This window comes from Ochotona curzoniae, unplaced genomic scaffold, assembly GCF_017591425.1.
Source record: "Ochotona curzoniae isolate NIBS_2020 unplaced genomic scaffold, NIBS_Ocur_1.0 scaffold_4701, whole genome shotgun sequence".
NCBI classification, from domain to species: Eukaryota; Metazoa; Chordata; class Mammalia; order Lagomorpha; family Ochotonidae; genus Ochotona; species Ochotona curzoniae.
The window spans coordinates 50,785,983-50,808,371 of record NW_024467122.1 but is presented as its reverse complement, the minus strand read 5'-3'; the positions used below and the strand labels follow the sequence as shown (position 1 = coordinate 50,808,371).

Sequence of the window (22,389 nt, the reverse complement as noted above, 5' to 3'; positions counted from 1 at the left end):
GTGTGGAGTGCCTAGGTTCAAGTACCTACTTCATTGTGTGCCTGGTATGCCCCTGGGAGGTAGTAGTGATGGCGTAAGTACTTATGTTCCTGCCAGTATGGGAAACCCAGATCGAGATATGGGTTCCTGGCTTTAGGGCCCTGATTTTTGCAGACAGTGGGAAGTGAGCCAGTGGATGGCAGTCTCTCTGCTTTGTCTCTTTCTGGTTCTGTGTTTCTCTGCCTTTCAAATAAATCCAAAAATAAAAATGAAAATAAAACAATTTTAAGTCTTCAAGTTGTTGCCTTCAAATTAAAATAGTATAGGTGATATAGAGTGGTGTTTGTGGCAAATGATTCTTACAAATACCATGCTTTTTGTGTAATTTTTGATAATGGCTGTGAACCAAATTTTAGAACTGTAACTGAAATTTCATTGGTTTTTATGAATAAACTTGTAGAAAAAAGCCTTGATTTATTTACATGCATGTATTTTCTTCACACAGATAGTTATTGAAATATCCTATCATAAAATAAGAATAAAACTGTAGATAATTTTCTAAGTTTGAGAAATGAATTGGTTTTCAGTCAGAATTTTCTAGGAATTTAAAATGTGTGTGTCTTTATTTTCTGTGCAGTTGAGAAAGATTGGGGGCGGTGGTTTTGGAGAAATTTACGATGCTCTGGATATGCTCACCAGGGAAAATGTTGCACTGAAGGTGGAGTCGGCTCAACAGCCAAAACAAGTTCTGAAAATGGAGGTTGCTGTTCTGAAAAAACTACAAGGTAAACTGCTTTGTATGATACACACAGTTTATATTTGCGTGAGAATGTGGTATAATTTATTATCCTTCTGAACACTTTAGTGACTAACTGAATAATATGCTGTCAGCCAAGGATAAACATGTTGAGCCTTTTCCTCTAGGAAGTTTTATCACTAGTTACTAGTAGTGGAAGGCATGTTTTATAACTCAGAATAATTGGAGAGAAGAGTGAATCAGCAGAAAATTCTGCTGCTTAAGAAAGTATTGTCAGATATGGTAGAAATGACCTTCTTTGTTTTTCAGTTGTAACTGCTTCTGAGTTGTTCCTATCCATGTCTTTGGAGACAATCATGCTTTAATCATATTAAGAAAACTGCTTTCAAATAACATTGGAGGATGGTTTAAAATAATATTATTCATTATGCATTTTTATTGACTATGGTTTCAGAGAATGATCGTATTTTAAGTCTGCTTTATTGCTTGGATCCTTTGTTTTTACTACAAGGACAGATTTTTTTTTCTGACATTGAATATGGTAATATGAAACCATGAACACAATGTATATATTGCTAGTTTGTGTCATTTTTGCATTCTCAGCTTATTGATGTACCCTGATATTACTGTCATGTAAATATTTGATGTGATTCACAATTAGATAGGAGTGGTTATTATTCTTGCCTTGAGCTTTCCAATTATCTAAGTTTGCCGGTTTGTTTATTTGATTAAAGCATGATGTTAATAAAATTACCAATCTGTTTAGCAGCTGTGTTTTATCTCAAACTTAGCTTTCCTGCAATATGGTAAGTCAAGAAGACAGTCATAACTAGAAAAACATGACTGTAGAAGGCAAAATCAGAGAAAAAGATGACCTTTCCTTGTCTTTTCTCCTTTTGCCCTTTTTTCTTGAATTGTTTGCGCTCAGTATTATGTTGTGTGTCTCATTGCTATAGAGCTCAGAAGCAGGCATAGCAGAAGTTACCAATTCCCAGGATTGCAGATTACAGGGTATCTCTTCAGCTCTTTGCCTAGCTTGTAAAGAGTCTGCATCAGCTTGACATGGACAGTGTTCCTTCACTTATCTTTCTCCTGTGTGGCCCTGAGATGATGCTTCTAGATAGGGCACTGTAGAGCTGTGAATCTGTAAATCCAATCTTCATTTCAAGTAAAAATAAATAAATCTTAAGAAAAAAATAGAAAAAGAGGACAGATTTTACAGAGAAAAGGAGAAACAGAGAAAGATCTTCCATCTGCTGGCCCATTCCCCAAATGACCACAGTGGCCAGAGCTGAGCCAGTCTGAAACCAGGAACCAAGAGCTTCTTTCCAGGTATTCATGTGGGTACAGGGTCCCAAGGACTTGGACCATCTTCTTCTGCTTTCCCAGTTCATAAGCAGAGAGCTGGATTGAAATTGGAGCAGCTGGGACACGAGCTGGTGCCCACATGGGATGTTGGCACTTGCAGGTAGAGGATTAATCTGTGGAGGCACAGTATTTGCTTTGTTCTCTCTCCGCCTCCGACCCAGTTTCTTGAGCTGAACCATCACTTGTTGCCTCCAAATGCATTATTCAATAATGTTTGGTTCTCGGACTTGAACACAGGTACTCTAAGACAGGATGGAGCTAACCCAAGTGGTGTCTTAACCTGTAGACCAAATGCCTGCACTTTTGTGGTTGTTTTTTCATATTAATTAGTTGTTTGAAAAGCTGAAAGAGAATCTTCCATCCACTGATTTTCTCCCCAGATGGTCACAACAACAAAATATGCTGCTGCTTTCACAGGCATGGGAGGCAGCCAAGACTCAAACCTGCACTCTAATATGGGAGGACAACATCACAGTTGATGGTTTAACTTGCTGTGCCACCCAACACCAACTTCGTTGACATTCAGTTTTTGATAGCTGGTATTAAGAGTTTGTATTGAGGGGTTCGGGCCTTGGGGTTGGGGGCAAGTGCAGCTTCCTGCAGTGTGGCAGCTGTTGGGGGTGCCCCTGCCGGGTCGGACCCCATTCTAGGGACTCAAGCCAAAGACACTGCTGGAAGGCAGTGAACAAGTCCTCAGCCTTGGGTGGCCAGTGCACCAAGTAGTGCCAGGCTTTGCCTGCTGGCCGCCCAGCGGTGAACTCTGGGGTTTTTAAGATATGTAGTTGCTGCCTGGGGACACCCATGAGTAAGGCCAATTTTAGTGTAGGTGAGAGGTGAATTTTGGATGATTCGCAGTGAGAAGGTCATGAAAGTTTCAGGCATGTGTGGGGACTGAGACCTGATGGTTTGGAGGGAAGTATCTATAAGATAATTTGGGTTAGTCTGATTTACCAGCCAAATTAGGAACCCAGAGATGGGTTGGTAGCATAGAACATTACTGATGGCCACACACCAGTCCACACCAAAGCTATGGATGGGGGCCTGTTTGGCAGGGTTAGGTATCATTGCCCGACCTGATGGTGGATTTGGCAGGGTCAAGACACTATCTAGCACGCGAGAGAACTTGGTCTGGGGGTAGACTCTGTGGGGTTGTGTGGGCCCAACCATGTGGAAATACAAGTCCCCCTGGTTAGCTCACAAGCTGGGGTTGTGATGGACTAAGCTAGGTGTGACCATTACACCTGTCATGACTGTCATGACTCACTGGGTAAAGGAACCCATGACAGTCTTGGCAGGTCAAGGCAGCACCACCCGAATGTGCATCCTAAAACAGGAAGTGGGGTGAGCCAGGCTGCAACTGGAAGGGGCAGAATGAGCATGGCCGAGCAAACCTTATCTCACAAGAAACAACAGAAATCTGGTTGGAGCACAGGTCATGCCAAGTAGGCCCTTGCCCTACTGATCTGTGTGAGCCAGGGACGTTAAGCCACAGCATCAAAGGCAGGGGCCAGGACAAACTGAGTCAGAGCACCCACCGGCCTGCATGTGAAATAAGGCTGGGATTAGGCCCAGTTGGGGAGCAAAGGGGACACCCTAGCTGGGTTGAATTTCCCACCAAGGAGCGCATGGACTGGAAGGAGGGCTGTGTTCTAATCAGGATATGGTTGTAGTCTCCCCTGGCACAAGTGTGGACTGGGACTAGAAGCACCAAACTGGCCTAGACTCCAGCACCATCTTGTGCTCTGGAGGACCAGGGTAGATGTGGGACGGACTAGACTAGGTCTCAGCCCTTACTGGACCATGTGTGAGCTGTACGGGGGTATGGAAGAGCCGTAGCTGGGTTGAAACATCCAACAGCAAGAACCAGATTGGGTTGAAGGCCAGTCAGGAAAAGCCACTGTTCCGGCTAGGACAGGAGGTGAACTGAGTAGGGCTGACTGATGGACCCACTGGTGTGCGTGAAATCTGGCACTGGGAGAGGTTCTGATGGAGGAGCTTGGAAAACTGCTCTGGCAAGACATAGTCCCTACAGGTAAGCACAAGAACCACAATAGGAAACAGCCCAGAACAGGCTATGGAAATTATCCCATTGGCATACACTTGGCATTAGTTGGGGGCAGACCAGGCTGAACCCATTCACTTCACCCCCTGGCGAATCCAAGCACCAGAACAGAGTGTGGGTCAGGCCAGGTTCGGTCGCAACACATACCAATGCACATTAAGGAATGTCAAGGTGAGGTGAGCCGTACCAGATATGGTTGCAGCACCCAAATAGCACATGTGAAAACCGGAGGGAGGAAGCAAAGCTGATGGGAATGTGGGCTCCTCTGCTGGACAACCACTCCCATTGGAATGCATGAGTCGGGATGGGGGCAGATCAGACTAGGCAGGGCTACAACACCTGTGAGCCTTACGTGAGCTAGATAAGGGAAGGGCTACAGTGGTCTGACTGTTCTAACTGGTTCAAACAAAAATTAGAGTGGGTGAGGGTTGGTTGGGCTTAGCTGCAGCATTCGCTGGCAGAGGCTGGTAATGGGATCTAATTCTGTCAAGTAAAATGCCAGACCTACCTGGAGAGTACATAATCTGGGAGTGGGAGTGGCCTAGTAGGGAGATAGTGGACACCTCCCTCATGGGTAACCACTCCCACCAGACAGCACGAAAACCAGGACAGGGGCAGGCATGGCTAAACAGAAAGGCACCTGCCAGTATGTGTGTGGGCTGGATAGTAGGTTGGTTGGGTTGAACTAGGCTTCAATACCCACTGACAAGTATGAGAGCTAAATGGGATGTGGGACAGCCTGAACAAGTCTGTGGTACATACTGGCATGCATGGGAACCAGGGTAGGGGCAGGCTTCGTGGGGGTTATGGGGAGTCGCCCCAACTAGGCTGCAGCTCCCACTGGTCTGCATGAGGACCAAGTATGAAGGGGGTAGGATTGAGCTGGACTACAACACCCACTGGTTCTAGTGGAAGACAGGGCTGGAAACAGAATTGACCTAGCAATTGCAACGGCCAGCATGTGCATAAGCTGATTGGCGCAAAGAACGGTGTTGGACCCTGTACTAGCAAACTTATGCAAGAATCAGGTCTGGAAACATCTCAGATGAAGTTTCTTTGGAGATCCCTTCAGAACCCCAACCATGAAGAGACTATGTCAGCCAGGACTCTGAATAGGTTTCATTGTGACTGGAACGGCGAGATTGGCAGCAATCCAGACCTGTTGAACTATCAAAACTGCTTGAGCAGGACCCTCGGAGCGTGCCTCACACTGGGGACCAGGGATGGGTGGGAGGCTGTGTGGGGCTTTTCCCTTTGTTTCTCCTCTGACCCCAGATACAGGGGAAAAATGATAATATTAGTGTGGAAACAATGGTATTACCCACTTTTACCTTGTAGCCCTTGACCCTTTGTACCCTAATCAACTAAGTAAGATTATTAAAAAATAATTTTAAAAAATAAAAAAAGAGTTTGTGTCTTTTTAAACATTTTATGATGGATTTAACTGACACTGAAGTGTTGTTCCTTTTAATAAGTCAGTTCCTCTTCTCGAAATTTATATAATGTTCTTGTCTCTGATTTCTTCAGTTCTCACAATTTCTTATAATCTCTCCTGTACTTAATAATTCAAGATTTCTTCAGTTCATGCAAAACTTTAGCTACTGCCATGTTTCTTTCTCATTGTTCCTAAAGTGTGTATCTTACTCCATGTTTTCTTGTGAGTATGCTTTCCCATGCTACTACTTCAGAATGTTCCATTTTTAAAACTTCCTGAAATATTCTGGAATCAATATGCAGTTCTCTGTTGGTCCAAGCTACGTTCTTCAACTTACTTAGGTTTTACAATGTATTCTAACATTTTAGTCACATGTAAACTGAACTATCTCTTTAGGTGATACTCCTCCCATATTCATTTATTGTTTTCCTCAGTGTTCCTGCATCTATCTGTTTTACATTACAATATTGAAATACTTGAGGCTGGGTAACTTATAAAGAGTAATTTATCTCACTGTTCTGGATGTCAAAGGGTATGTGCTATTATGAGTTAAGCTGAGCTGTGGGCCTCATTGCAAGTGATGTCATGTTAACAGAAATGTGTGTGGGTGCATGCACACAAGAAAAGAGACATATCACATTGCTAGACAAGAAGCCAAAGAGCCATGGGCATGGCCAGGATTTTTCTTTATAAGTTAATTATTGTAAGATCTAACTCAAGGATCTTGCAAAACCCACTTTAATATCACTTCTGAGCGTCTAAGGTCCTCCTAGTGAGCTTCATTGTTGAAAGATTCCACCACCTTTTTTTTTTTTAAAAAAGATTTATTTATTTTACTACAAAGTCAGATGTACAGAGAGGAGGAGAGACAGAGAGGAAGATCCTCCGTCTGATAATTCACTCCCCAAGCGACTGCAATGGATGTCACACGCGGGTGCTGGATGGGAAGTAGAGCTGCCGGGACCAGAACCGGCGCCCATATGGGATCCCGGCAGGTTCAAGGTGAGGACTTAAGCCGCTAGGCCACACTGCCGGGCCCCTCCACCTCTTTTCATTTTGCCACACTGGAGACCAGATTTCTAGTTCATGAGTCCTTGAGGTCACACTCAGACCACATCCAAGCCAGAGAATCTTTTTTAAATATATTTTTTAAATTTTATTTTTTATATTGTTTACATAATTAAGAGGGCTGTGTGCCCATCTGGGCCTCTGATAGGGTAGGGAGGATCAGGATGTGGAGGAAAGTAGGGGGAACAGATATTTCAGTTCTTTTTTCTTCTCCTGTGTCTGCAGGGAGGGAAGGGAAACAGGCTGCCCCTGCTGGCAAACCACATCAGCAACAGGGGATGGCATGGTCATTTGATGATACCTGATGAGAGGAAGAACATTTCGAGTGTTTGACTTGAATGGTTCTGATCATTCTGAGATGTTGTTGGCTTTGTTGTGCCAGGGTTGAGAAAATCTTTCCAATGCCCATTGGCTGACCAAATCCATCATAGTGGATCCACAGACCCAGACAATTGCTGCAGAGCTTGGCCAGGAGTGTTCAATCTGTCCCACTTTCCATCCTCTGATGAGGCGCTAGACTTTCTGTGCTGACATGGATGAGCTGGCTGTCATGTCTACCATGTGCATCTGAGCATGCTGTTTACTGCACAGGTGTCAGCAACTGAGGAGGTCCAGTCCCAATACATACACTCCAAGGTCAGAAAATCTTTTGATTTTCTCTGTGTCCAGGAAAATCGTAGTAACTTACATTCTTCAACCCTGATATAGACTCCCCCCCTTTTTTTCTGGAGTTTTATTGTTAATTTTCCAGATTTTCTGCATAATTACTCCTTTTATTAATAAAGAAAGACAGGTTTTTTCTTCCCAATTAATATGCTTGGTATCTGTCATCTGCTGGCTCCTTCCTCAGATGCCCAACTCAGCTGGAGCTGGGCTAACCTGAAGCCAGTAGTTGAACACTCAGTGTAGGTGTGGGTAGCAGGAACTCAACTCCGTGAGCCATCCCTGTTGTATACCCGGGGTATACCTGAGCATGAGGCTGATATTAGGGAACAGAACCAGTCCCCAAAGCCATGTTCTCTGATGTGAGATGTTATCATCCAAGTGGTCAGTATCTTAACTGTAAGGCTAAATACCTGCCCATGGTATACCTTTTATTTCCTTTTCTTGTTGACTGTAGCAGTTAAGTCTTCTAGGATGTTGAAAAGAAGTGATGAGAAAGGATTTCTTTGTCTTACAGTTTTCTCAGGAAAACTTCCAGTTTCTCGCCATGAAACAGAATATTAACTGTAGATGTTTTGTTATTCTTCATTGAATTATAGTAATTTTCTTCTATTCCTAGTTTTCCATTTTTGTTTTAGTTAATAATGATTATTGAATTTGTTTAGTTGCTTTCTCCATGTTAATAAGCACTTGAAATTTAAGATTTATTTACATGTTGGAAAGGCAGAGAGAGGAAGAGACTTACTTTGCATCTGCTGGTTCACTCCTAAACTGCTTGCAGTAGCAGGGCTAGGACAGGCCAAAACTTGGGCCAGGAACTCCATCTGGATCTCCCATAGTGTTCAGCAGGAATTCAACCAAGTACTTTAGCATCACCTCCTGCTTGTTGGGTACATTAGCAGGAAGCTGAATCAGAAACATGGAGCTCTTGAGTAAGGCATTCTACTATGTGATGTATGTGACAGTTTGCACAACACCCACTTGAGATTTTCCTTCCATAGCTACATGTGATAACATTACATTAATTGTTTTTTGAATGTTGTGTCAACCTTGCACACCTGGAATAAATCTAAACTCTTGCTTTTGGTATATAATACTGTAATATATTTTCTAAATTCAATTTGCATTTTGAAAAGGATTTCTGTATCTATGAGCATAAAACACCTTACTTTTTAGGTCTTATCTAGATCTTTCTTCCTTTCTTGTTTTGTCATTGTCTGGTTTGGGGATTAATATTGTCTCAGAATAAAGTACGAAGTATTTCCTCTTCTGCCTTCTGAAAGATACTGTATAGAACTAGTACGATTTCTTCCCTGAATGCATGGTAGAACTCACAAGGTAAGCCAAATACACTTAGTATTTTATGTTGTGGAAGATTAATCTCTTAACAGATGTAATAGGCTTCTTTATTAGATTTAGATATATTCATACAAGTCATTTCTTTTGTGAATTTTGATAGATTGTATATTTCAGATAATTGATTAATTTCGTCTGTTATACAATTATGGACATAGAATTGTTCATAGAATTCTTTTAATATTCCTGTTAGCTTTAGTTGTTCCATCTTTCCGTTCTAATATTAGTAATTTGTTACTTTTTAAAGATTTATTATGTAGTTTTATTTGAAAGGTGGGTTTTTTAAAAATTTATTTTATTAGTTTTTATTTGAAAGGCAGAGTACAGAGGGAAAGAAAGAGCTTCTTTTGGGTCTCCCACCTGGGTGCAGAGGTGCAAGAATCTGATTCATCCTCAACTGCTTTCCCAGGCTATAAGCAAGGAGCTGGTTCAGAATTGGAGAAGCCAGAGCATGTACCCATATGGGATGCCAGTGCTGCAGGTAAAGGCTTAGCCTACTACATTGAAAGGCAGATTTTACAGAGAGAGGGAGAGGAGCAAAGAGGTGTTTCATCCACTGATTCAATCCCCAGAGGGCCACAATGGTTGGAACTGGGCTGATTCAAACCTAGGAGCCTGAAGTCTCCCATGTGGATGCAGAGGCCCAAGGTTTGGCCAGCTTCCACTGCTTTCCCAGGCCATAAGCAGGGAGCTGGGTTGGAAGTAGATGAGCTGGGACTGTAAAATGGCTCCACAGGTGGAGGCTTAACCTACTTCTCCATGGCACCAGCACCATATTAGTAATTTGTATTTTTTCCCTTTTTTTCATAGTTAGCCTGGCCTAAAAGCTTATTGGTTTTATTGATCTTTTTAAAGAGCCAGCTTTTGATTTCATTGATTTTCTCCCCTGCTGTTTTAATTTTATTGACTTGTGCTAATTTAGAGTATTTCCTTTCTTATGCTCACTTAGGATTTATTGTCTGGCTTACTAATATGATAAATTAACTTATTTTAGGTCTTTCTTCTTTTATGATGTATGCATTGAAAAGTATGAAGTTTCCAAGCACTGTTTTCATATCTTATGAACTTTGATAGGTTCTTTACTATTCATTTAGTGCAAATATATTTAAAAATTTCTTATGAAGATTTCTTCTTTGAACCATGTATTATTTAAAATTATGTTAAATTTCCATGAACTTTAGGATCAGTTATATTCATGTTGTTGAGTTCCAGCTTAATTATGTTAAGATTGCTAAACAGATTTGATTTCTACCTTTTTAAAACTTATTGAAGTGTATTTTCTGGCTCAAAATCTGTTCTATCTTGATGAATATTCTGTTTGAGCATGAGGAAAGTATGTATTCTGTTGTTGGATGAAGTAGTCTACAGATGTCAGTTACATCCAGTTGCTTGATGGTGATGTTGGGCTCAGGTGTGCCTTTAGTGATTTTATGCTTGCTGAATCTTTGTTTCTTATATGAGGGGTTTTAAGCTTCCACATAGATAAGGTATTCATTTGTTTATCTTTGCAATGCTGTTTACATCGTGCTTTGTTGTTAGGTACATACACATTTTTAAAAGTATTATGTGTTTCTCTTATTTGAAAGCTTAGTGTCACATACACAAATGTGCGTGTACGTGCGCACACACACACACACACACACACACACACACACACACACACACACACACATAGAGAGAGAGAGAGAACGTGCCTGCTTTTCCATCTTCTAATTCTCTTCAGTTGCCTGCAGCAGATAGGACTGGGACACACTAAAGCCAGGAACGTGGAACTCCATTCAGGTAGGCATTGTCTGGGTACCACCAATGTTCTTTAATGTTATCCTTGTTTTCTTATGCAACAAGAGGTTTCAGGTTTGCATAAACTTCCTTTGTGCCATAGTTGGCATCTTCAGTCTTGTTTCTGTAAGGAACTCCATTTCTTTGTAATAGTACACAGTTGAGACCACAATATGTCTAGTAGTACACGGTTTGCTATTGGGCTAAAACATTTCTCTCAATAGGTCTTAATACTATACCTTGCTTGTTTTTTTTCAACATGTGTACTTTTTAGTAAATCTGTGTATTGTTTTAAATTGCAAGCCTCTTATGGGTAAGGATTATTTATATTTAGCTTGAAATATTTATTCAGTTGAAAAATTAATAGTTTCGAATTTAGTGATAGCATACACGTTTAAATGATCATGAGTGAAAAAAAAACAGCACTTATAGGAATAACATAGATATAACACCATTTTCTGTTTTCTTCATAAACCTTGCTGTTGATGTTTTTTAAAGTAAGAAAAAGAAAAGTTCTAACGTATGTGTTAAACAGGGGTGTAAGTACCAGTTGGTAAAAGTCACCTTAGGATGATGAGGGTTGCCTTTTAAGATCATATTATGTAAAGGTTCAGCTCTGCATTGTAATGGATATAGTCACTGGGATCTTCCAGAAAATTATTTGTTTGATTTAAGAATTTGTTTGGATCCTTTTACCTTTGCATATATGAGTAGATGTAATGTTTGGTATTAATAATATTATAAAATTACTATTATTTATACTTAGTGTTATCTTTTAATTAAAATAAGTTGTTTTAAAATCTTTAAAAGTTGGCTCCCAGCTGATACTTAAATATCATTAATTTTCTCTTTTAACATATTCTGTAGTTCTAATATTTCAGTAATTTTTGTAATCTTTCTGTAATGTGTTCGATCTAATGACATTTGTTGCATTTGAAGTTCACTACTTCAGTTAATAAGTGACTAGAAAGTTGTCCAGCATTTCCATACCATTGTAGCCGCCTCCTTTATGTTGCAAACGATCAGCATCATCTTGTACTCTGTAGAGCACTAACTTGAGTAAAACTGGGGCTTTTTGTGTATATATCCCTTTGGATGAGAAGGTAATTGATGCATTATTTCATTTAAAATTTTTCTCCTGTTTCTTGGTAGCAAAGGAACAGCCAAAGTAAATACAATTATTTTGTAACCAAATAATGATTAGTTTAGAAACTGGAAATACGTTTATATTTCCCCATATAAATTCAGGGGGAAAATGCATTTTACCTTTCATTTCATACTTCTATTTTTGTGTTGTTTTTTTCAGGAACTTTTAAAAAAATTTATTTGGTGGCCCCAGTGCAGTAGCCTAGTGACTAAAGTCCTTATCTTGCATGCTCTGGGGACTCATCTGGGTGCTGATTTCTGTCCCAGTGGCCCTGCTTCCCATCCAGCTCCCTGCTTGTGACCTGGGAAAGCAGTTGAGGATGGCCCAGAACCTTGGAACCTTGCACCATGCGAGAGACCTAGAAGAAACTTCTGGCTCCTGACTTTGGATTGGCTCAATTCTGTTACAGCCACTTGGGGAGTGAACCAGTAGATGGAAGATCTTTCTCTTTGTCTCTCCTTCTCTCTGTAAATCTACCCTTCCAATAAAAAGAAGAATAAATCTTTTAAAAATTTTTATTTGAAAAGCAGGGTAACGAGAGAGAGAGAGAGAGAGAGAGAGAGAGAGAGAGAGAGAGAGAGATTGTTCATCTGCTGGTTCCTTCCCAAATGGTTGCAACAACCAGACCAAAGCTGGGAGCAGGAACTCCATACCGTTCTCCCACATGAGTAGCAGTGTTGAAAGTGCTTGGGTCACCCTCCACTTCCTTCCCTCCACTTTCTCCCCAGGAAGGAAGTGAATGAGAAGAGCATCTGGAAGCTGAATCAGAAGAGCAGCTGGGACTTGAATTGGCACTTAAATATGAGATGCTGGGTATCATGAGATGTAGGTTAATTTTCCATGTCACAGTGGCAGCCCTAGAGACTTTTATTTTAACCCTGATATGTTAGTGCTGGATTTTGTTTCTGCCTGCTAGGCTGCAGCGCACTAGCTGAGAGGAAGATAGGTTACTGTTACGGAAGAGCAGCTGCGTCTATTCTGCCTTCCTTGCTTAAAGTTTCAAGCTACTGCTGCAAAGTATAATAACTTTTCCTTTCCTCAGTCTTAAGAATATAAAGTTACTACAAAGGGCTCTTTTATGGGAGAGCACTGGAGTTACATTCTGGATCCTGAATAACTCAGGGATATACTACTACCCTTCATTAACTCCTGTATGTTTGCAGACCTATTAGCTGCTCTTTCACTTTTTCGAAGTATGCATTTTTTTTTCCTAGAGTAATTTCACTCTCATTGATGTTCATTGTTCTGTCAGAGGGTGTTAGGAGGGTCAAGGTGTTCATTTTAACATTTCCTTACATGGAATATTTATCATTGTCTGTTTGCCTGGGAATTTCTCTATTCATTTCTCTGAATGGAGTTAGAAGAGACACATAGGAAACAGGTGAGTTCCATTTGCTTGAAATAGACTATAGTGTATGTGTGTGTATATTTGTACATATACACATATACAGCTTCTGTGTAAGGCCTACCATTTACAAACGTTCTTAGGAATGTAAGTATTAAAAAAATTTAAAAATTAAGCAGAACATAAAAATGAAAAATATCTTTTCTTAGCCCTTTACTTTTTTCACTTTATCTAGCACTTTTTTCTTCTGGTATACCCTAGCCTGAACTTAACCACTATTGCTGGTTTTTTATGGCTTTTTAAAAAATGCTTTATGTACTTTTCAATAATGTCTGTGTATCTATCTGGTGTGTACAGAAATGAAAACACATATAACTTATTTTTAAAATTATTAATTTTTTTATTTTTGATGATTTTTACGTAGTTGATTAGAGTGATTAGGATCAACGGCTGCAGGAAGGTGGATGAGATCACCATTTCCATATTCTCTTTTATCCTTCCTGTATCTGGGGGAAGAGGGAAGACAAGGAGAGAAGCCACACCCAGCCTCCCAAAAGCCTGTGCACACTGGGATGGAGGGCACTCGACACCACCCCATGATCCCTGATGTGGCGCATGTTCTGAGAGTCCTGTTGATGAGGTTTTGATAGTTCAATAGTTCTGAATTACTCACACTCCAAGAACGATGAAATCTCTCCAGAATCCAGTGGTTGACATAGTCTATCTTAGATCTCTGTTTGCCCCGATATTCACTGCCAACACTTGGCTGGAGGAAAACACATATAATTTCAAATACACAAAACCATATCTCTGTGTGTTTTGTATTATATAGATGTACGTGTGTATATATATGTATACAAATATATATATGTATGTATACATACATTTATGTGGATGTGTAGATTCTCTCTTACCTCCCTCACCAAAGATTGTATGGGATCGTAGTATATATACTGTTGTATAGGTTCATATGGCCCCTTTGTTCTCTGAGTAAGACTCATTTTCTTTCTACCTGAGTGTTCAGCAGCAGGAACGATCTTTTAAATACATAGATTCGATATGTTACTCCCCAATCCCTTTTTTTATATCTAAGTATAAACTGTGGTTTTATTATAAAAACAGGGTTTTATTTTTCTTCACTACAAGCAATTACCTAATTATAATACAATGTCTCATTTTTTAAAAAATTTTGATGATCTTTACATAGTTGATTAGGGCTGAAAGGGTCAAGGGCTACAAGAAAGTGGGTAAGGTCATTGTTTCCACATTCTCTTTTTTCTTTCCCGTATCTTGGGGAAGGGGAGAAGCGATGGGAGAAGCCACACCCACCCTCCCATCCATCCCAGAGTCCCCAATGAGGGGCATGCTCTGAGGGCACTGCTCAAGGAGTTTCGATAGTTCAAATGTTCTGAATCACTGCTGATCTAGCCATTCCAAATACAATGAAATCTCTTCAGAATCCACACTGGCTGACATAGTCCACCTTGCCCAGATATTCACTGCCAACACTTGGCTGGGGTAAATGATCAGTTTGTTCTGTCCTCTGTTTTGGTACCAGGTGTCCTATGCAGGCTCCAGTGTACTACCATATCCTCCATTTGCACCTGGATATGCTGTCCTATGTTCCATCTGAGCCACTGAGGCGGCTCAGCTTCAACACGCGGCTCCATAGTCAGACCATGGAACCTGCAGTTCTCTCCATGGTTGGGGTTCTGAGTCCAGCAGTTCAATTAGGGGGATCCCCAGAGAAACTTCATCTAGTGAAGTGATCCAAGACCAGGTTCTTGTGTGTGCTTGCCGAAACAGGATCCAGCACAGTCCATCACCTCAATCAGCTTATGCATATTCTGGCGGTTGCAATTGCTGGGTCAGTTCTGTCTCCAGGCCCATCTTCTACACAAACCAGTGGGTGTTGGAGTCCATCCCGATCCTGCCCACCACACACTTCAGCCCTCGCACAAACCAGTGGCAGCTGCAACCTAGTCAGAGCAACCTGCAGTAACCCCCTCCAGACTCGCCCCCTGCCCTGGTTCCCATGCTTCCCAGTTTGTACAGGAGACTGTTCCAGTCTTTCCTCCATCCCATTCAGCTCTCATACATGTCAGCGGGCATTGAAGCCTAGTTCAGCCCAACCAGCCCCACTATGCAGCCCACACACGTGCTGGCAGGTGCCACTCTGTCTAGCCGTGCCTGCCCCAGTCCTGGTTCTCATGATCACCAGTCAGAGGGGCAGCCCAGGAGGGAGGAACCCACTGTTTCCCTGCTGCCCACTTCCACTTCCAGATCATGCAGTGTCCAGGTGGTTCTGCAGTTTGGCTTGACAGAATTTGTCCCCCATGCTAGCTGATGCTTTAGTAGAGCCCAAGCAACCCACACCCACTCTGACTTATACTTGCACTTATGCAGTGGAAACAGTCAACCCAGCCTGGCTTTTCCCTGATCCAGTCCACATGAGGCCAACAGGTGTTGTAGTCCTACCCAGCATGGTCTGCCCCCATCCCAACTCACAGTCTCTATGGGAGTGGCGCTCCAGCAGGGGAGCCCCACACAGCCGGCCTACCAGGTTTGCACACTTCCCCCAGGTCTCACGTGTGTGTTGGTTGAATGCTGCAGCCAGATCTTGCATGTCTGCTTCACCTTGGCATTTGCCAGTGGTTACTCTGCAGTTTTTAACTGAAACAATCCAAACTTTCCTTATGTGAAGTCCACTCACCTTGACATGACATTTAAGACTCTGAACTGATCCCTTGCTCATTTTCCTGCCTTTTCTCCTGAAACTTTTGAGCTTATACTTGGCATGCTGATCATTCTGAATATATTTTGTTTTCTTTATGTTTATAGCTTCTCTCCTCCAAGCCGCTTCCTTCTATCTCACACTTTGGACAATTCTTAATATTTTTCATTCTTTAAAAAAATGCATAATAGTCTTTGTAGAAATCCAAATGTAGAACAGAATTCAGAGAAATAAATCAATGTACAAGAACCTCACTCTTTTAATAAATATACAACATTCCAAAAGATTTGTATGTCTTAAAAAATGTAATCCAACCAATTTGCTTTTTTCTCAGTAGTGGCTTATTATAGAATTTATTTATTTTTAATTTCTTACAAAGTTATACAAGTGGTTTAAATCACCATTTCTACAAAATTTATTTTGAAAAACATTAGTCCAGGTTCTAGTTGCAGATATGAAGGAGTAAGCACACTTCACCCTGTCTCTCCCACTGAATGCAGCTGTAAAACCTGGACAGAATGCTTGGAGTTGCTATTTGAGGACTCTGAAAAGTAAATAGTAGGAGGCAGATTGGGGAAGAAGAACAGAATTCAAAGTTCCACTGAACTGGCGGTGAGTTTACCATTTTTTACTTCCAGTATGCCTCTGCCTGCATGTAATATGTTCTGAAACTTGAAAATGAGGATTTACATGGACAGAAAAGGCACCAGGAAAAGTTTCTGTTTCAGACACAAGGGGCAGAAAAGGGGTCTCTTAGTACCCAGAGAAATGTAGAAATTCCCACATATTTCTCTGTTATCCATCTGTTTTTCCTTTTCTTCATTCTCTTGCACTCAGGCCATGAGAGTGACTGCAGTGACCTCAGAGGAGAGACCCTCTCAGACTGGAAGAGCTATGGTCTGAAAAGAGTGGGACAAATCCTCATTGCTTTTCCTCTCTCTTTTACCTTCTGTTGGGTAGCCCAGATATGGGCATAGTTATGGAAATTACTCTGGAGATTGATGTTAATTAAACGTCAGCTTTCTGCTGGGAGGCTAGAAAAGAGAGCTGAAAGGTTGCACAAGAGGCATGGACTTTGGAAACTCACAACTTAGAATTGTTTGTGAACTTTTGAATTAACTTCCATGTTGTGTATGTGTGTGTCTCATCCTAAACTACATACATAGACATTGAAAATTAAGTAATGGGATAGGTCACTGTCCACTTTCCTGCCTGAACACTGTGGGAAATTACAGAACACATTCACTATGACTGCAAAAATGAAAATTAACTGATGTTAGAACTGCAGTCCACAGCATGTGGTTCATAATTTGAAGACAGACCTCAACTGGTTCAACTACTCACTGTAGCAAATATATCAGTATTCTCAGTGAGATTTAATTAAAACCTAGAATCTCATCATATTTTATTCAAAATGTCTAGAATACAATCTAGAATCACTTAATTATAAAAATAAAACCCGGAAAAATCTGAAATCACATAGAAAAGGACCAAAAAGTAGTACCAATGCCAGGATCACCCAAAATCATTGCAATAAGACTTTAAATAAGCTGTTATGACTCTGTTCTAGGCATGAATGAAAAGATAGAAAGTCTCAGCAGAGGAGTAGAGGATATAAACAAGAATAAATGGCTCAATGAAATTTTTAGAACTGAGGAATGCAGTAATGGAAATGAAAGCCACATGGGTTTAGTATCAGAATGCAAAAGAGTTTGAAAGTCAGTGAATTTTGTGTTAGACAAACAGAAATGGTTGAATTTAAACAACAAATAAAAAATATTTAAAAATTAATAGAGCCTGTTATATCGATGGAAAATGCAACAAAAAATCTAATATTTGTTGCCAGGGACTCAGAACAAGAAGAGAATGAATGCTGCAGCAAAAATATGCAAAGAAATAATAGCTTGCAGATCATAAAGGAAAAGATAGTTAGTTATTGAATATCACATGAAACTTTATGTAGACAATTTAAAGAAATCATGAATTCTCACAGTAAAGGAACTTTGTAGGTAATATCAAATGATAAAAAGCAATCTTGATTCTATATATTTACAATAAGACATTGAATACTGAATTTAAAAACATAATGGTTTCTGAAAACTAAATATTCAGGTATAAATGAAACAAAATATATATAGGAACTCTATGCCAAAAACTAAAATCGTAGTTAAATAAATAAAAGATTTCAGCGTGTGGAGTGAAATAGGATATCCATGGATTGGAAGATTCACTATAGTAAATTTAAAAAATTTTTTCTCAATTAGACCCATAGATCTAATACAATAATAATTAAAATCAAGGCCAGTGTTGTGGTGTAGCACTTTGAACTGTTCCCTGCATGGCCAGCCATCTGCTAATGTTCCTGGGAAAGCAATGAAAGATTGCCCTAATATCCTGCCACCCACAAGGGAAACGTGAATGGAATTCCAGGTCATATGTGGCCATTTGGGTGGTGGACCAGCAGTTGGAAAGTCTCTTTCTTCTCTTTCTCCCTCCATGTGTCTCTATTCTTTTTTTTTTATGATTTGTTTATTGTTATCAGAAAGGAAGATGTACAGAGAAGGGAGACAAAAAGAGTGATCTTCCATTCTCTGAATCAATCCCCAAAAGATCTAAGTGGGGCCCAGCGCCATGGCCTAGCGGCTAAAGTCCTCGCCTTGAACGTGCCAGGATCCCATATGGGCGCCAGTTCTAATCCCAGTAGCTCTACTTCCCATCCAACTCCCTGCTCGTGGCCTGGGAAAGCAGGACAGCCCAAAGCTTTGGGACCCTGCACTCGCCTGGGAGACCTGGAAGAGGTTCCTGGTTCCCAGCTTTGGATCGGTGCAGTACCGGCCATTGCACTTACTTGGGGAGTGAACCACTGGACGGAAAACCTTCCTCTCTGTCTCTCCTCCTCTCTGTATATCTGACTTTGTAATGAAAAATAAATAAATCTTAAAAAAAAAAAAAGATCTAAGTGACCAGAGCTGAGCCGATTTGAAGCCAAAAGCTTCTTCTGAGTCTCTCACATGGGTGCAGGGACCCTAGGATTTGAACCTCCCACTACTACTTTTCCAAGACAGAGGCAGGGAGCTGGACTGGAAGTAGAGCAGCTGGGACACAAACCAGCACCAATATGGGATGCTGCAGGTGGAGGATTTAAAAAATAAAGTCTTTTTGAGCCTGATGCTGTAGCCCAGTGGCTAAAGTCCTTGCCTTGCCTGAGCCAGGATCCCATATGGGTACCAGTTCATGTCCTGGCTGCTCCACTTCCAATTCAGCTCCCTGCTTGTGGCATGGGAAAGCAGTAGAGAGGATAGCCCAAAGCTTCAGGATCCTGCTCCCTTTGTAGGGAGACCTGGAAGAAGCTCCTGGCTCCTAGCGTTGAATCAGCTCAGCTCCGGCAGTTGCAGCCACTTGGGGAGTGAACCAGCCAACAAAACATCTGATGCAACTTTTTCTGTATCTCCTTCTACCATTAAACCTGCCTTTCCAATAAAATAAATTTTTAAGAAATTAAATATTGAAAATTATTGAAATATTTTTAAATAAATACATGTTGGTATCCTGAGCCTCTTTCTTTCTTTCTTTCTTTCTTCCTTTCTTTCTTTCTTTCTTTCTTTCTTTCTTTCTTTCTTTCTTTCTTTCTTTCTTTCTTTCTTTCTTTCTCTCTCTTTCTTTCTTTCTTTTGCTTTTTATTTGATATATGTATTTTTAAAATTTATTTTTGATGATTACTTGGTATATCAGGGTGGGAAGGATTGAGGATTGGAGAAAAGTGGGTGAAGTCAATGTTCCTGTAATTTCTGTTTCTTATTTCTGGGAGAAGGGGATAGGTAAAGGGGGAAGTCACACCCAGTCTCCCAAATGACCCAGGGGTGGAGAACTGCCCTCCAGTCCAATTGTGGTGCATGTTCTAAGGGTTATGCCCAAATGGTTTGTATAGTCCCTGAAATGCTGTCGATTTTGGTGATCCAAGTGTGAGGCAGCCCTCCCAGTGTCCATTTGTTGACATAGTTGATCTCAGGTCTCCATTCACCCAAATTTTTGCTGTCATCAATTGGCTGGGGTAGTTGTCCCATTTTTTTCAATTCTTCCTCTGCTGTGATATCCAATGAGCTGCCATATTCTCCATGTACATCGAGGTCTGTATCCACTGCTCCTCCTTCTTCACTTGTAGGTGGGCCCAAGGACCTGGACCAGGCGAATGAGGCTATGCTGTCTCCACTGTCCTGGGTGATCATGAACCCAGCACCTACCTCAATGGCCCTCAGTGGTGGGCCCCAGGGCCTGGGGATCCTGCAGTGCTTGGGGATCCCCTGGGGCTCATGAACCCAGTACCTAACACACAGGCAAGTCGAAGAGATCCAGGCCAGGTGACCCAAGCCCCTCTGGATTTCCCTGCCTCTGGGGCTCAGGAACCTGGCATGACTCTCGCATGTGGGCCAGGGACCTGAGCCCTGCTTTGATCCCTTGTTCCCTGGGCTGAGCCCTTTTCTTAACTGAATTGTTTGTTTTGTTGTTGTTTTCTTCGACATCAGGATTCAGGATACTAATCCTTTATCAGATGTATAGTTACAACTGTTTTCTCCCATTCTGTTGGTTGTCTCTTCACTTTGTTGTGCGTTTTCTTGGCTCTGCAGAAAGTTGTTAACGTGATGTAACCCCATGTTTTTGTTTTTGTTGCTTGTGCTTCTGGGGCCTTATCTAAGAAATCTTTCCCATGCAAGTGTCTTACAGTGTTTTATGTATGTTTTCTAGAAATTTTATGGTTTCAGCTCATAGGTTTGTATTCTTGATTCACTGTGAGTTGGTTTTTGTATAGAGTGTAAAATAGGGGTCTTGTTTCATAGTTCTGCATACAGAGATCCGGTTTTCACAACATTATTTGTTGAAGAGACTGACCTTTCTTTAAAATTGAATTTAGCTTATTTGGCAGAGATCAGTTGGTTGTAGATATGTGGATTGATTCCTGAGGTCTCTAATATGTTCCGTTAATCTACTTGTCTATTTTTGTGCCAGCACCAGGCTGTGTGTGTGTGTGTGTGTGTGTTTAATTGTAACTACCACCTAATTTTAAACAGATTTCAGTGTCTTAAAATCTGATATTACAGTGCCTTCAGCTTTGTTGGTATTGTTTAAGATTGCTTAGCTATTTGAGGCCTCTTATGTTTCCATATGAATTTTAGGGTTACTTTTTGAGAGGAGAGGCAGAGAGATATCTTCCATCCACTGATTCACTCTCCAGATGGCTAGCATAGCCAGTGCTGGGCCAGGCCAAAGCTGGGAGCTTTATCACCGTCTCTCAAATGGGTGGCAGAGGCCCAAGCTTGTGAGTCCTTTTCCACAGGTTTCACCAGGCCATTCATTAGCAGGGAGCCCTGTCAAAAGAGGAACAGCCTAGACTTGAACTGATGCTCATATATGTAGCCAACATTTCAGGCAACAGCTTAAACCACCATACTACAAAAAAACAAAAGAAACACCACCATACTGCAGTGCTGATCCCATGTGTGTTGATTTTATATCCTGCATTTTTCCTAAACTCTCTTATGAGGTTCGATAAACTCTTAGTGGAGTCTTTTGTTTCCCCTGTGTGTAAGATCATGTCGTCTGCAAACAGGGAGAAATTAACTTCCTCCTGTTGATTTCCCTTTAACTTCTTTTTCTTAGCTTATGGCTGTTGTTGAAACTGCCAGATCTATATTGAATAGCAATAGTGAAAATGGGCATACTTTGGTTTTATTTAAATATATTTTTATTTTGAATTTTGAATTATGTGGTACAATTTCGTATAGGCTGGGATTTCCCCCAAATTTCCACATCCTGACAGATTTTCCCCATTTTACTACAATGGTGTAGTCCTTCATAAGGAATCATAATTCTATCAGTCTCTTATTTAATTGTACCCCGACGTTGTTGGAACAATTTCAGACAGTACAGCATCCCTTGTCTACACATGTCCATCAGTTTCATTGAGAATGAAAATGGGTGTACTTGTTCCAAATCGTAGTGGAAAATGTCTATAGCTTTTCATTCAATATGGTACTGGCTATAAATTTGTACTACTCTTTCCTTGATTGTGTTGAGGCATGTTCCTTCTATACCCAATTTACTTAGTTTTTATTATGGAAAATTGTTGCATTTGTCAGTTGCCTTCTTAGCATTTATTAAGATAATCATATTTTTAATTCAATTTGTTAATTTGATGGATCTTCGTTATTGATTTGTGTGTATTGAGCCATAACCACCTCCAGGTCATAAATCCCACTTGATCTTGGTGAGTGATCTTTCCTGTCTTGTTGCATTTGATTAGCTAGTATTTTGTTGAGGATTTTAGCATGTATGTTCATCAGAGATATAGGTTTATAGTTCTCTTCTTTGTTACTTCCTTTTCTGGCTTTGAAATTGTTTGCTGATCTCATTCAAGGGGTTTGGGAGGATTACCACCCTTTCAGTTGTTTTGAAGCTTAAGAAGAATTGGGATTAGCTCTTTAAAAGTTGTTAGAATTCAATGCAGGACCAGTGCTGTGATGCAGCTGGTAAAGCTGTTGCCTGAAGTGCTGGTGTCCCATAACGGTGCTAGTTTGAGTCCTGGTTGCTCCACTTCCCATCCAACTTCCTACTAGTGCCTCTGGGAAAGCAGCAGAAGATGTAAGTCCTTGGGACCCTATACTGTTGTAGGAGACCCTGAAGAAGTTCCTGCCTTCGGAC

At 40.9% G+C, this 22,389-nt stretch overlaps 1 protein-coding gene across 1 annotated transcript in view; it reads left to right on the top strand.

The window, feature by feature from the left end:
- The window catches only part of TTBK2 (tau tubulin kinase 2), a 140,562-nt gene that overhangs the window by 47,374 nt on the left and 70,799 nt on the right, over positions 1-22,389 (top strand). The window contains exon 3 of the mRNA XM_040968369.1: positions 617-764. Coding sequence (XP_040824303.1) covers positions 617-764 — 148 coding nt within the window. The remainder of the gene's footprint in view (positions 1-616; positions 765-22,389) is intronic.